The sequence below is a fragment of the Zonotrichia leucophrys genome, chromosome 3, assembly GCF_028769735.1.
Source record: "Zonotrichia leucophrys gambelii isolate GWCS_2022_RI chromosome 3, RI_Zleu_2.0, whole genome shotgun sequence".
NCBI lineage: Eukaryota > Metazoa > Chordata > Aves > Passeriformes > Passerellidae > Zonotrichia > Zonotrichia leucophrys.
The window spans coordinates 84,501,584-84,517,743 of NC_088172.1; the positions used below are offsets into that span (position 1 = coordinate 84,501,584).

The 16,160-nt window shown below is 38.3% G+C and overlaps 1 protein-coding gene across 1 annotated transcript in view; it reads left to right on the top strand.

The window, feature by feature from the left end:
* RPS6KC1 (ribosomal protein S6 kinase C1) overlaps positions 1-16,160 on the top strand; it is an 85,253-nt gene that overhangs the window by 2,406 nt on the left and 66,687 nt on the right. Inside the window, exons 2-5 of the mRNA XM_064709089.1 lie at positions 2,504-2,539; positions 6,757-6,877; positions 13,800-13,915; positions 15,875-15,968. Of these exons, the coding sequence (XP_064565159.1) occupies positions 2,504-2,539; positions 6,757-6,877; positions 13,800-13,915; positions 15,875-15,968 (367 nt within the window). The remainder of the gene's footprint in view (positions 1-2,503; positions 2,540-6,756; positions 6,878-13,799; positions 13,916-15,874; positions 15,969-16,160) is intronic.

The following is a 16,160-nucleotide window of genomic DNA, read 5'->3' on the forward strand; positions in this document are numbered from 1 at the left end:
TCTGGCCCAACGCATAACTACCCATGCAGTCTGTGCTAATATCATTATTGCAGCTTTTTTCTTAAAGGTATAGTATATTAGCAAAGTATATAGTATATATAGCAAAGAATATGTATTTTCTCATAAACTGTAGCATAATTTTAAATGCAGACAAGTTTAAATGAATATTAGCTTTTCAATACCCATTTCCAAATGCAAAGAAACAGATAGATATTAGCAAGTTGTGATGAGGAGTGTTCTTTAACAGTACCTGAAAATATAGGCCACTAATAAAAGTTTAGAGAATTTGGAAGATTAAAATCATTAATGATAATTAAAGTTCTAATGAGTTATGTTGGATACCTGCAGGTCAGATGAAGAATGGGATAATCTGAAATACTTTTCTCGATGTTGAGGGTCCTTGTAGGATCTCTGTTTCCGGAGTCTGGTGCAGTAATTACACATTGCTTAGCTCATTGGTGGGTTTCCTGATGATATTTTTGAAAATAGGTTATATATGTGTAAATAGGCTTGTGTTACAGATTTGCAGAAGGAACTGACTGCATTGATCCTTTGGGAAGGATTAAAAAAAGTACATGGAAAATTTAGGAGTTTGGGTCATCTTTGCCAAGTGTCTAGGTTGACTATAGATTGGGAGGAAGGGGCAGACCTCTTGTGAGATTGACCTTCAGAAAAGGATATGAAGAACAAAGTAGGACAACACATAAATTATTACATACTGACTTAAAGTTGGCATGGCTGGGAGATATAGAAGGCGGTGTAACATAAGAACAAGTGTGAAACAGGGCCTCTGGGTTTTATTCCAGATTCTTACTAACTGGCTGTGTAATTACTCATCTCTCTGGGTCTCCTTCTGCCCATCTGGTAACTTCCCTAGCTGCCAAAACTGTTGCAAGGCTTTAACTAAAGGTGAACTGCAAAGCAGAGCAGTTGGTGTCTGCCCTTTGGTGTTCTCTGTGATGTGTAGCCATGCCTCTGATATTTTCTTCCCCCAGCTCTACAGACTCCTTGCATCAAATATGCCAGCTATTAGAAAAGGAGGTTAGGATTTTTCACCAATTGTTCTTATAAACTGCCTGGTAGTGAATGAAAGAGCAAGAGCCACCAAGGTTAACATTTGGTAAAGTTGCCAAATGTTAGATTACTCAAGAGTGAGGAAAAGTTGAGAAGGGTTTTATCAATGTAGACTATGCTGGAAGAAGAGGACTTTGGTGTGCAAGGTGAGAGAGAGAACATGGAGCTGTGAAGGAAAACGTTTCAGGTCTTTTGGGAGATTTCTAGAGAAGGAAACACTTCTCTTTTCCATCTTGTCTCCTCCAAAATGTGTGAGAGATGAGCGGCTGGGCTGTAGTAAACGGATGGTACAAAATCTGGGAGGCTTTGGCAAGGATTCTTGCAAGATGGAAGTGAGGAGGAGAGCTGAGTTTGTGGGAGATGTAAGAGGCGTGCTATTGTCACTTAGCAAGAGGAGAGTGTGGATTCGGTGGCTTCCATCTCAGCAGCAGCTGCGTGGTGCCTGCGGAGCGGCGGGACGGTGTGAGTCTCTGGGGTGCCAGTGCCGTGGGCTCCCTGCGCTTCCCTGCATGCATCACCTCCTCAGGGCATCAATTATTCCGGGGTGTGGCGCTGGGGACAGTCCCAGTTGCATTAGGAATGCCCTATTTTGCTTTAGCTAACAATAGACTAATTATTTTGTTAAACAGCTTTGGCTCTTATGATGAAGGATATACTGACTTGCACAAGATAATTGCAGTTATGAATTAAAGATGTGTCTGATTGGTTTGTGTGTTTGTGGGGATACGCTCTTACTGCTCTTTATAGGACCAGAACAAAACTTGGATTACAAAGGCTTTTGTGATCAATATTTATTTAAAGAAGAAAAAATATCTTGATGAAATACAGGCTTTTTTATGGTGTGCAGCCAAGCCTGATTTTCACTGCAATTTTCCCCTGGACTTAGTAATTTATAATTAATTTCGCCAAGAGTTTTTAAGGAGAAACAAATACGCCAGGATAGTCAGAGGTGTTTGCGCTCTGGTGATTGTAAGTAAAGTGGAAATACTGTCTTAGTAAATACAAATCCTCACATTCTCAGTGAGGTTATTTGCAGCTTATATTAAGCCAAGTAGCCTTAGTGAGCTCTTCTTATTGGGAATAATGTGGCCCATAATATGAATTAATAGGAAGAGACTGGAAAGATGATAGGAGATGTGCTCAGTGTAGCTTTGTTTTGAGAGATGCCTTTTGTGCCATTCTGCCTAGAATGTACGTCTGTCTTTATGTGTGATCACAACTGACTGCTGCTGAAATCCCTCACTGTGTTGTCTTTGGGTATTTGACTTCTCTAAAACTAAATCAAAACTTCCTGAGTGCAAAGGACCATGCAGCTATTTACCTTTTTCCAGACTTTTCTCTTCAGCAACAAATCATTGTATGTTACTCTTTAACTTCCAAACTGAAAATCCAAGGACTTACATGGTTTCATTTTTGTTTTGCCTTTCAGATTGTTTCAAGAAAAAATCCAGAGGATGTCCAGGAGGTAACATTTTAAACTTGTGCAAATGTCTTTATGAATCAAACTATGCCTTTTGAAGCATCTTTGATGTAATTTAACAGTTTCTGTGTGTTTTGTCCTTGTAATTGAGTCAACAATTGTTGTATGTTTCCATTTGTTTTTAGCTTTCATAGTTAAAAACAATAGCTAGTGTAACATGATGCATTTCATCCCTCAGTGATGAATGGTGACTTGAAACAAAGTCTTAGGGACTAAAGTGTCTTTTGATGACAAAACTGCTTTGATAACTTTACAAGCTCTTTTCTTGGGGCTGGAATTGGTAAATTGATGGTTACTTAACTCCTACTGGTAAAATTAGAGACCAGTCCACAATTCAAGTCTTAGGTCTCAGCTGTAGGTACTCTTTTCCTCTTTAACAATGCTTCACTGAAAAGCCTACACCACTACTGTCTGTTAGTGAAGAGGGAGAATGGAGGAGTCTAGGAGTTGTTGAGAGAGATTAGACTGCAAGTCATAAATGTTATGCCTATCTCTCTGAAGCTCCTTTAGTATTTTTCCTTTGACAAAACTTTAAAACTACTTGTTTGCCTCTTCTGACGAGTCCATGAATAAGGGTCTGATCTATTCTTGTGCATCTTAAATACCTCAAAATTCTGTCACAGCAGTCATTTATTGAGAGAGAAAAACACACCACATGTATGTGCATTGTAGGTTTTTTTTCTTTTTAATTAAGAGATCTCCCCCCTCCCCCGCTTTGATTTTTTCCTGGACTAGTGACTTGACATGGTTACTATTATACTATGTACCTGCAAAATCTTCCCCTTATGGTTTTTCAGACACTGTGTAACACATGCATATATTCAGTTTCTGGTGCAGTCTCTTACTACAGCTGAGGAGAACCTGCATAATTGATGTAAGAAGAGCTCATAACTGAATTCATTGCATCATTGAATTGGCTAATACATTTAACATCCCTTTACTGCATCCTTCTTTGAAATCTTGAGAATAAGGCAAGCATGAGCATTGGTACTTTTTGCATTTTTTTTAATCTCTAAAAGATTAAAATAACCTATCAGAATCAGAGATGATCATGGATCTAGTTTAGAACTGCATTACTGTAGTTTGTAGCTTGATGTTCACCTTTTCCAGGGAGACTCCTGAATTGAACCTATCCATGAGCACATTCTGCCATTACCCTAATCTTCATTTGTGAGGAAAAGCACTTTATAAGAGCTGTTGATGAGTCCATTCATCAGAAAAATATATTGTAAGTGTCTTTCAGCTAGAGTATTGCATGAATATGTGTTAAGTAGTTTTGACACAATAGCAAAACCATATCTTTTAGTTGTTGCTTTGATTAGTGGCTATAGGTTACCCATGCAGAGTTTCACATGCTCTCGACAATAAGAGGACATAAATATGAGATGAACTTTTAATAGTTGTCCTTTTCCACCCTGCATTGTACCTTATTAATTGTTCTGCATGTGATAGCATGTTAGATGCAGGGTGAATCTGTTTTAAGCATTATCTGAAAATAATTGGTTATTGCAAGGAATATCCTAAATGGTAGTTGACATAAGGGGGAATTGTAGTCAGAAACCCTCATATGTTGAGAGCTTTTCTGTTACATGGCCTCTTACAGTAAAAAAAAGAATTGTGGGCAGCCTTTGGAAGAAAAAGAATATGCCCTTAACCTGCTCCTACTGAAAATAAATTTACCTCAGTTTTCCAGAATGGTCAATGAGGAATTAAATGGGAATTTTTGTGCACAAGACCACCTCATGGCTTTAGGATGTCTCATGCAGCCTGCTTCTCACATCCATGTAGGACCAGTGAGCTGTGCCTGCCTCCTCCTCCAGGTGTCCCTTAGTGCCACTGCTGTGATGTGAATGCATTCTTTACATATGTGCAGCTGCTCGTAAGGCTGAGTGCTGTGACCTCAACTCCACTTGCCAGTTTTCTGTCACATCTTTTGGCTGCCCTTTGGGATACAAATCTCTGCTACTGCAGCCAGTTAGAGCTCAGGGTAATCCCAGCTGTTGTTGTTGGGGCAGGAAGGAAGAGAACCTTGTGAGGGCTTTCCTCTTGAAAGAATGCAATAGATCAATGTGAAGTTTTGTGTGGGGATAGCAGATGGAGAAAGGCCAGCGGACCTAACTTTAATGTCCTTGCTTCTGGGGACTGATGGTGGCAATGTGGTGTGTAAGGCAATTGCATCTGGGGTAGTCCTGTGGTTCTTTTTTTCCTTTTCATTTAGGAGAAAAGCTTATTCATTGTGGAACAGATGAGTTGCATGAGTTAATAGAGATCTACTGGCTCTCACCATGACAAGCACCTTATTGCATTACAAGTCTAACATATGTTTTATGATACACTTGCTGTGCTTCATTGGGCCTCAAAGTACAATGTGTCCTTCCTCCAACTCTAATGTCTAGTGAGGATGGTAGAACTTTGCTAACTTTGCTGGGCCACATGCATGCAAAGGCATGTTTTCCATGAGCTTCTGGAGGGTTTTAGGATAACCTTGGCTGCTTTTGCTATGCAAGTTACTTAGGGACATTTATTGTAGCAGTGAAAAATGATGCTTTTTTAGTGGAATGAAATCTCATGCTCTTATATTCTGGCAGCTTTTCATGTTGTTTCCAAGTACTGACAATACAGTAACTCAATGTTTAAAGAATTCACCATCTTAAGCAATTTTGTGTTCTATATGCACACTGCTCAAGAAGTGCTAATCATGCACTCTCTGGTTATTGGATTAGATAAAAGTACAGCATTGAAAAAATATTATTTCTGATAGCAAAATGACTGGTTTGCCTTCTTGAGATTCCTCACTTGTGTGTGAGGAGTACCAGCTGTAATTAAGTAATGAAAATGTGTGCCAATAAGGGAGTCAAAATCAGGACTGGTGGTTCCAATATAGCTAAATTTATAAGGTGGTTAACGTGTCGCCACACTAAAGCTTTGGCATGTCCACTGTTGACGATCCTCTTACTTTATATCTACATTGTTCTGGAGGTAGGACTTGCATCTGCTGAAACTTAGAAGGCCTCTGATTGCAGTATTAAAAAAAACCAAAGAAACAACACAAAAACGTTCTAAATTGAAACCTTTTGCTTAGCTCTAAATCTGGTTTGCTTGAAAATACATTCAACTTACTCAATTATGATGGCTCATGAGAAGGCAACCTGGTAAATCATTCAGAAATATTGTGGAATATTTAAAGTTGTGGTTAGTTGTATTAAGTTAATTGAGATATTTGGCTGGTGCAGCTGTGGAGTCAACTGCTGAATGCATGCACTCTCCTTGTTTTTTTCCCTTCTGTTCTACTTTAATCACTTTACATCAGTGTTGAGGTTTATTGTGACGGCTTAGTGAGTATGACCAAAAATGAGGTCAGGATATAAAAAAACCTGTGTTAATATCTTTTCATCCTGATAACAAATCCAGTAGCAGTCAAGTGTAAATGTTATTGTTTACTTCTTTCATTGGTTTGATTTTCCTACTGGGTTCTCCTCCTTTCTTGAATAGAAAGAATGGGATGGAAGAAGGATAAAGTAGATACCTGACTGAGAGATGACTACTTTCTGGAAAGGAGGGATCAGGAATAGCTGATCTTTATATTCCTAAAATGGAGTTTTTTGCCTAGATTACAAAAGGAACAAACTGGGGTTTTTTTTTGGTGTTATTACAAAAAAACGTTTAAGATGGAGGCTAGCATTTACATCTGGTCCCCTCTTTACATACACAATTTAGGAGCTGTTTTCTAGTCCTGGATGCTCAATATAGTGTCCCTAAAAATCCCTTGCTTGTATTGGGATTTCTCTTCCCTGGTTTTCTCTTTTGCTGTTGTCTCTTCTCCACACCTGCAGCTGCACCAGGCACAGTGTGCTGTTGAATGTTGGATAGTGCAAAACTCCTGTTCAGCATTTTCTTCTCTCTTACTGGCTCTCTGTGTAGGTCTGGATCTGAGAATGACTGAAGCAGTGCTGCCTTTGCCCTCCTTTCAGCTTTTACTCAGCTTTTCTCTATGCACTGAGATGTTGTTAGCCACACTGTGGGTTGGGGACAGATAATGACCTTTTTTATGCTTGTTACACTTGGCAGTTCAGACTGTATATTTTTATTAAACAAATTTGCTGGAGTTAGTGGTCTGATGTGATTAACCCAGTGGATTTGTGGTGTGATGTAATATGAACAATGAACCTCACTAATGCTTCTCTCTGGTTTCTCTGCTTCAGATAATCGTTTGGAAGAGATACAGTGACTTTAAGAAACTGCACAAAGATCTTTGGCAAATTCATAAAAACCTATGCAGACACACAGAGCTCTTTCCACCTTTTGCCAAAGCAATAGTGTTTGGTAAGCATGAATTCTTCCTGACCTGCTGAAATTCTTTGATAACTCAATATCTATAAATGCATCTTGTTTTGTAGCTAGATGAAAAATGGTGCTTTTCCTACTTATAGGTGTGCTGGTATCATAACTTGATGCTTTTATTTATTTTTGTAATGTATAAGAGTTTATGTCCTTGCCTCCAAGTTAGACATAGTTGCTGACATATTTATTGATGTATATATTCTGTATCTTTACAACATACATTCCCTGTTTTCAGGAGCATAAAGTCTATATTAGCTTTGTGAGCAGCACTTGAACAGCAAAAAAAACCATTTCATATATGAGCTGTCTGATTTTTAGTGATGAGCTGTATTAAGGTGTTAAATGATTGTTACAGAAAAAAAGATAGTAAGGCAATTTGATTGCAGTTGTCAGTTTTATCTAGCTAGGCTTTTGAGATCAGTTTTACATATTTCACCAAAACAATCTGCCAGAGAAACAGGTGACAAAAAGGAATTAGCTCTTACAGATCTTAACTCCATCCTGATGTGTATGTCCTCATGAATGAGCTCTAGATGGACTTCCAGTGAAGTGGTGTGAGTGCATAGAATTCCATCTACCACACTTTTTTTAGCAGTTTTGTATTTATAGAATCACTTTTTTTTAGTGTATGTTCTTCATTTTCAGCACAAACTGGAGCTATGTTTTTGCTGTACATGTATATCACACAACATCCACTGTGTTTTTAAGTGTTTTTCAACAATTGTTAGTGTGTTCAGCATGTTTGATATCTTTTCTGCGTGTTCTGCATGCTCTGTGAGTGTTTCTGAGGCATTTCTAAAGTGTTGCTGATTGTTGCTATTGGTGTACATTTACCACCTGCTTTTGAAACCTTTTTCCCAAAAAATTTAAAGTTGTATTTTGAAAGTGTCCAAAAAGTGTTTGACATTTGTTTACACATTTGGTTTGGTTTTGCATGAGCTTTTTTGTTTCTAATGTGCTTTTGGGCTTAAAGGTTTCCAGTATGGACTGTTTTTAGGTGTGGTTTTGGTCCCTCGGGCATGGCTAAGATGTTATTTCTGTCCAGGATTTCTTTAGTGAGTTCTTTTTGCATACATACACAGTATGATTTTTCAGTGTGTTATTTTATGAGTTATCCAGTGGAATTTTTTCTGTGTATCCAGTATATTTGCTGGGCCTTTTTAGCATGATTTTGCCATATGTATTTATTTACAATTAGGCATTTTAATGGTTTTTAATCTTTGAACTTGTTTGGTGGGTTTTTTTTGGCTTGCATCCACCAGATCCTTTTTACTGAGATTTTCAGTTTCTGAGTTGTATTTTGGGTTCATTAAATCCTTTTCAGAACCCAAGGCATTTTGGGCTTATTAAATCCTTTTTATGGTGTTTACAAGTTGGTTTAGTTTGGTGGCTTTTTTCTTTGTTTTGTTTTGTTTTTTAATTAGCATTCATTTGTGTTCATGGTTTCTCTATGCACCTTGTATGGGGTTTAGTGTCCAGGATGTTTGGCATTTTTTAAAATGCAACTGCCACATGCTCTCGTTTCTGGTCTGGGATTTCTGTGTTTTTTTGGGGTGGATTTTGGTTCTTACAGTGTTGCCCCAGTATGTTTGGCATTACTGCAGTGGTATTTCAGGTGTCCAGTATGTTTGGAGTCTTTTGGCATGAATTTCCAACATGCTCTTTCTTTGCTAAGTTTTCGCACTTTTAAAAAATAGTCTTTTGTTTCTTAGGCATTGCTGCAGTGTTGCTTTCCATTGCCATGTGTTTTGGATATGTTTTGGTGTTTTTTTAAACATACAGCACACTTCAGCATGGATTTGCCTTTTTTTTTCGTTTGCATTCTGCTACCACATTCTTTTTTTTCCCCTCCCATATTTTTAGCATTTTTAGCGTTGAGCTTGTTTGGCACTTTTTTTCCACACCTCTAGGGCATGCTTTATGTGTATTTGCAGTTTCCATGTGTTGTGTCTGGTTTTTGTGTTTATTGCCATATATGTTTTTGTATGGTTTGGATGTATTGTGCATGTTTCAGCACCCAGACAGTATTTGGTGTTTTTTGGTGCACATCTAGTGCTGCTTTTTGCAGGTTTTCTTTGTGTGGCATTTTTCAGCAGTGTTGGGCAGTCATCTAGAGGCTATTTTCCCAAATTTTCTGTGTGGCTCAGATTGGTATATTTTAGCATCCAGTGTGTTTCACATTTGCTGGCCTGCATCTATGAAGCTGAATTCTAATGTAGATTTTGTGGCTCTCTGCATAGAGCTAGGTGAAATTCCTGGTTTAAATTGTATTCCACATCAGCCAAATTGTATCCAAGTTTCATGTAATTTTATTTTTGCTTATTTAAGAAGTTGGAAGTGGGGTAAGTTTTAGTGCTATGTCAGAGCGTGGGCAATAATTGTTAAATAAAGCATGTAGTATTAGTTTCATTCTGAGATTATTTTAAATCTGATTTACAGAGTAGAGTTCTCACTGGACAAATTACTTACAAAGCTAGTATTTGCAGAGCATAATTTAACTTCAGATAGAAGATATGATAGCTATTCATAGGGGAGAATAGGGGAGGGGTAAAACAAAATCAGGGCGGAAGAGAGTATAGGTGTCTTAAATAATGTCTTAAATAATTTAAAATTGCTATAAATGCAAATTAACTGTTTTTACACTAACGCTGTAAGCAAGGGAAGAATTGAGTGAAATCCCTTCTGAAAAACATCCTTCTATTGTATTTAGTGAACAAAAGTGACAGAAATGTGCTTTGTGAGAGAAGGATATACACAGAAACATTCAATGCAGTTATTTATTAAAAAGCTCTTTGGAATTAAAACTAAATGAAAATAAACCCCCCTACATTTAGATGAAGCTGAGACACAGAAGAATACAGAAAAGTGGAGTAATGTAAAAGCAAATTTTAAATGATTGGTACATATCTGAAAGGAACAGCCCTATCTGACTCTCCAATTTAAGAATTATTTTTGTATTTACAATATAAAATTTTATTGTGCATCCTTCCATTGCAATTCTGCACATAGTAGCTGCCATATGATTTATTTTAATATAAAATAGGAATCCTAAGGGTTTTTTTGTACTAGAGGAAACATACAATCTTTATAGATAACAAGGTTTTGAAAAACTCGTTTTCAGTCTCATTCTGTTAGTGATGACCTGCAAGGTCCATCTCTCTCAAGATCTTTTGTTTCCATGCTGCTTTGATGGACCATTTCTGTAGTATTGCTTCCCTGTGGCAATGTTACAATTGTTGCAGCTTTTAGACTAGTTTCTAATTAAACTTGTGAGTAGAATTGTTGGCAACTGGTGGGGGGTTTTTCCGTGATTTTTTTTGTCCCTTTTTTGTTTTGTTTTGATTGGTTGTGGTTTTTTTGGATGCCTGTGCTTTAAATAATGTATGTACCTATTGTTTGCAGAGGGTGCAGTTTGCAAAATGGGCATTGGTGGCTCTGACAGTTGAATTTAGTTGAAGTAGAATTGTTAAAGCTGAGGAGTATCTCCAGTTCAGCATTCAGAGTTTCAGGAGATGGTGTGGAGAACTGAGATGTATTAAAAAACAAACGTGTCATGCTGTGCTTCTGTATTTCATGCAACTGAAGACTTGCCACAAATTGTGTGTGTTTTTATGTTGTTGTAGTAGAGCTGCTTGTATCAAAGCAGAGAAATCCTATGGATGGGAGAAAGAAATCATCTCTCTCTGTACTTCACTTGAACATTTTTCACTTGTTTTATAGGAAAAACCTCAGTGAACTTGATCATGGAAATATATAATGTTCTATCATATCCAGCTGCTAAAATTATGATACCTCTATCTGGGACATAACTACTGTACCATCCTAGTATGCATTAACTTAATTTTTTTCAATACTTTCAAGCTACTTCTATTTTGTTGTTGTTGGACACTTGTAAGTATTTCCATATGTTGACCATTCATGGCATTTTATCAAAATATGGGTAAATCTGCATGTATGGTGTCTAGCAATTGCAGAAATGTACTCTAGTGTAAAAAAATAGTACACCCCCCCAACCCACCAAAAAAGAAACAAAACCTCCCCAGATATTGATAACTTGCTAGCAGTGAGTCAGAAAGATGATTTCCATTATAAAGCTCACATAAAGGTGCTCTTTGTATTTGAAGACACTGAATGAGGTAATGTGTTTATGAATTTGGTGCCGTGTACAGTAGGAAGTCTTGTGAGAAGCTGACTGAAACATGAACACACACTTTGCTGGGTGTTTAGTTGTTCAGGTCTGCTCCACAAAATTCATTGTGGATTCTTTTAAGGGGAACTTACATTTGGTTCTTATGTAAATAGGAAATGTTGAATGGATCATCGCTGGAGAAGTAAGAACTGTGTTATACGCTGAAGTTGTAATTGACACTTCTTAAAAATATCAGAAAGATGTGATCCCTATAATGAAGGCTGTGTATGTCTGAGAATTCTAAAGACTAGCAGAAATAATGTTGATTTAGATGCAAAATGACATCCTGATAGAAATGTTGGAAGAGTCAGCTGGCTGCATAAGCACCTTTGAGCATTTCCTTGAGAAGAGTGACAATGAAAGGGTTGAGCAATACAACATTGCTTGAAAGTGCAAAAAAAGGAAAAGGAGGAAGGAGGTGGGCAGGGCTGCCTGGGAATTAAACTGCCAGCAAGATGCCAGGAGGTCTGTGAACTGAACCAGTACTGAATAATGTTCTTCCTTCCCCTAAAGCCCTCTAGTTCTAGAAGCAGTTTTCCTGATGCTATCATGATGCTAATGGGCTGGAAAATGCGACAGTGACTAATATTTCAGCAGCTCTGCTCTAACATCTATTTCTATTTTTTTAGCTCAGTGTCCTGAGAAACTAAGGCTTGTGTTATTGTGCCTTTAGAAAGTCGAACCTCTTACTGATGTGGCTAATACCAGCTAAATTTGAGAGTGAAGGTGGTTGCAGATGTAGTTATACTTGTGCAAAGTCTGTGAAATGGCAGTGTTTTGGTGCTGCTGGGGGCCAGGCAGGCTCAGCTCATACCGGTGAGGTTTGCAGCTGCCTGGCAATCAGTGAGTGCACACTGGCCAGCCTGACAGGGCTGGCCCTGATGGGCCCTAGCTGGTGCCCAGTGGAGATACTGAGAAGATGTAAATAAGCAAACTTTGTTTTTATTGAGCTTGATTAAATGAAACAGGGAGAGATTGTTGAGAAACGAGGAAAAACATCTTACAGAATTTTTTTCTTGCAAAAGTTTTCTGGTTTTGGTATTGTTAGGTGTTTACTTCTACACCACTGATTTCCAACTGCATTATAACAGCGTTTGTGTGAATTTGTAGATTCATTTAGCTGGCTCATGCTGCTGTGCTTTGCTGAGGGAAGTTGTTTTCTTTCCATGACGTCCAGTTTTGCATGTAATGAGCCAAGAGGCCTAATGCACCCCCAGTGTTGCTCTGAAGACTTAGGAAGTTTGTGAGCAGTTTAATGGGGCCTGATTTCAATGTTCCCACTCACTGTGGTAGCATTGCTTTTGCCTTCTTTCTGCTTGCTTGTTGCTCACTCTTTTGTGCAGCTGCTCCTGTTTGTACAGCTGAAACGGCAGGGTGGGCAAGGCACGGAACCAGTCCAGCTGAAAATTAGCCCAATGATGTCTTTTCTTTTCTTTCATGGGAAAAATAAGCCCTAAAAGCTTTGTTTGTGATCTTGTGAGTATGTGTGTGTCTTTTTAGTTTTATTTTCTTTTTTCTGATACCGCATGGGCAGGAGCTATTTACTTGAAGAATTTCTGGAAAGAATCCTGCTTTGATACTTTCTTCTGGGATTATTTTTTTGCTTGCTCTAAGTATAAATGAATTTTGCTTTTGTATTCAATGTTTCTTTTGTCCTCTTCAAAGGTTAATGCCACAGAGCTGTCACAGGTGGTTCTTATTTTTCTGGTCATGCTGTTATAGCAGTACTGTTTCTTGAACTTGTCTTCCCAGTCCTTTTTTCCCCCTCTGTATAGCTGTTGCAATATCTGTTCTATTCTCCTCCAATTATTACTGTTAACCTCTACCCTTTTTCTTTTGTAAACTTGTAACTATTTCAACAACAAAGTGATGTTGATATAAAAAGCTAAAATAAGTTGCGTGCAATTGTGAAGGATGTGAATTTAAGGTAGCAACCCAAGGGTTTTCTCCTGAGAAGCAAATCTCTTCAGGTGAACTGTGGGATTGTTTTTAAGTATGTTTTTTCTAATTGGAATGTTTTGGGTGCTGAGTAGAGAAAAAGGAATGATCATACGTTTTAGTAAATGAGCTGCTTCCAGCTCTGTTTACCTCTTGAATCCAGAAGGAGATGAGACCCTGTCTGCATGGAGTTACTTCAGAGGAAAGCTTCAGTGTCTGGTAGCAGGGCTTCACCATCTCCCCTACACTTTGTCTCCTCCATAAATGGCACCTTGGAATTGAAGATCTGTTTGGGGGCTTTTAGCAATACTTTGTTTACTACCCGCTCATATTGTGCGTTGTTCTTGAGAATACGTGAAGATTGCTCAGCTCCTTACAGGATTTGGGCCATAATCAAGGCTGACACTGACTGGCATATTGTCAAATTGTGCATGTATCATTTATTGTCAGATAACACTGGACATCCGTTAGTGTCTCTTGGCTAATCAAGAGTGTTGCCTCACATATTCTTACGATGAGAGGGCGAAGGATTCTTGTCGTAGCTGCCAGCTTTCATCATCCGAGCGGATTGCAGAAGACGGGACTCTAGGGACAATTGAGAATAGGAAGTTTGAAGATTTGCTATGTTCTCCTGAAGCGTTGGAGTGACTTTCATAGACTCAGGGCATTGTCTCCAGAAGGTTGCTTTTGTCTCGTTTGTTTTCTTTCGTTGTAGTTGTTATTGCAAAATAAATGTGTGGTTATTTCTAAAGCTGTCAATCTGTGTGTCTGTTCCAGGGCGATTTGATGAAACTGTGATTGAAGAAAGAAGGCAATGTGCTGAAGATCTCTTGCAGTTTTCTGCCAATATCCCTGCTCTCTATAACAGCAAACAGCTGGAAGAGTTTTTTAAGGTTGGTTAGTATTTGCAGAAGTATTTGCTTCTTACCGACATGACTGAAGTATAGTGCTGATTCTGCTTTACTTTATAAACCACGGAATGGCAGTGAGCTGCTCTGACATGCTTTGGGATGGGACTGGGGCTTTTCCGCTCACTCTGGAATTGTGGCTTTTAAAAAATCCCATGCCACACCTCTACAAGGTGGAAAGTTTTACAAGAACTTCAGGTGAAGACATTTAAATTTTTTTTTATTGAATGATGAGCAAAACTTGTGATGATAAATTCCAGTGGGAAGTAATAAAAATATTGTCACTGTTCCTATATTTTCAGTAGATGTTTATAGTTTCAAACCAAAGGAGTGAAGACTGTTTACACTGTTTCCTTATGGTCTTTGTGGACTCAGGTCCACAGCAACAAATTTGTCTTGTAACTAGTCCAACCTGCTGCTTGTACAGTGCTGTGAGAACCAGTCCCCATAACAAATTTTAGGACAGTACATTGATATGGACTTACTCTTTATTACAGCTGAAGCAGTTTCTGTTCAATAGTTCCTTCAAACCTCTTTATTTTCAGTAGCTTAGCCTAATGTACTGCAAACTCATAAGCATAAATTTACATGTACCCATGATAGTAACTCTCTGGAATTAAGGAAATGTTCATCTGGCTGAGATGGGACTTAAACATATGAATGTGTTTAGTATATTTAAATGATATCTATATTGAAGAGCAAAATTTTATCAAAGCTTAAGATTCTTCACTTGTTTTCATGATGAAGTTATTGCAGTGTTCTTTAAAATACTTAAAATAATATTCTTGAAGCTTTGGTGTCAATAAATGACTGGGAGACCGAGTTTAGACTATTTTACTTTTTTGGTTTATTTGCATTTGCATTTTTTCAGTTCTTTGGAAATACTTCTGTGGTTTTGGGTAATTTTTCAGACCTCTCTTTTCTTCCTTTGCTTAATGAAAGTGTTAGTTTTAGTCTCCCAATGGACCTTTTCTGGCTTTGCAGGGAAATGAATAAAACTAGAAAACCAATGTTTTTTTAGGACAAACTATGTCTTCAAGGGGGATTATGCAAATGCAATAATTTAGGCTCATTTGTTAGCTGATGTTGTGTCATGCTTTCCTGTAAGAGAGCCTTAGGTTTGGTCTGTCACCAGCTCAGCCTGTGTGCTTTTAGCTCTACCCATGGGTGGTTTTGTTCCTTTTCAGATTTTTGTGGCTGTGGAGAGAGAGACTTGGACAATGAATTCTTAGAAACATCTGAAGGGAGTGTTCTGTTCATCTGTGTGCTATAAACTCCAGAAGGACGAGCTGGCTTGTGTGAAAATGTGTGGGGCTGGTTCAAGACAGATTAGCAATGCCTGTTTGTAATACAATTTTGAAAATGGTGCACTTTTTGTTAAAGTGGCATGGAAAGTGTGCACCTGTGATGTGAAGCAGAAATTTAAGAAAATACTGAAATATTTAGGTGGTTTCTAATGCTATTGTTACTTCTCTTAGCTTTGATTCCTTTCAGGCTTAGAGAGGAATGTCCTCCTTGTATGTTTGTAAAGTCTGAGCTATGACTGAACTCAAGATAGTGAGTCATGGGTGGGACATTAGTCTGATGGACAGTCCTGTGCTTGGGAGCACCACTGAAGGGCACAGACTATATGTGACATAATAGATCAGGGGCATTGTTATTCTCTCCCTGTTAGACTTGGGTGTGCTGGTCTGTGTGGTTCAAAATTCTGACACTGCAGTAGGCTAAATATTTAGATTTCTAGTCAGTCTGTGGCAACCAAACATAGCTTAACTGAAAGTCCTTGTTTAATTTTGCAGACTTATATGGTTTAATTCAATTCATTAACTCTAAAGTAATGGAGCACTCACTGATTAGGAAATATCATTTTGGCTATCAGTTCTGTACAATGAGAATTTCCATAGAGCACAGCAGCTGAGTAATTCCTTTGCCTCTTTTTTTCAGGGTGGAGAGGTGCATGATGGCTCTGAGTTGATTGGTCCTGTTGAGCCTCTGTCTGACTCTCTGACTGACAACCTGTCTGACTGCAGCTCTGAAGGTTTGCTCTCTTTTCCCACATAGCCTCATAGCATGATCTGTTTTAAAGCAGCTCATAAATGGCAAATGACAGATTTCTTTATGGAGCATTGGCCTCCAGTTTCTGTTTGCTTGTTATGGCAATAATGCTGAGCTGGGATTGGCAAGAGAGAAATTGGGCTCAGCAGGGCTGTCTGCACCTCTGGAAGTTTTA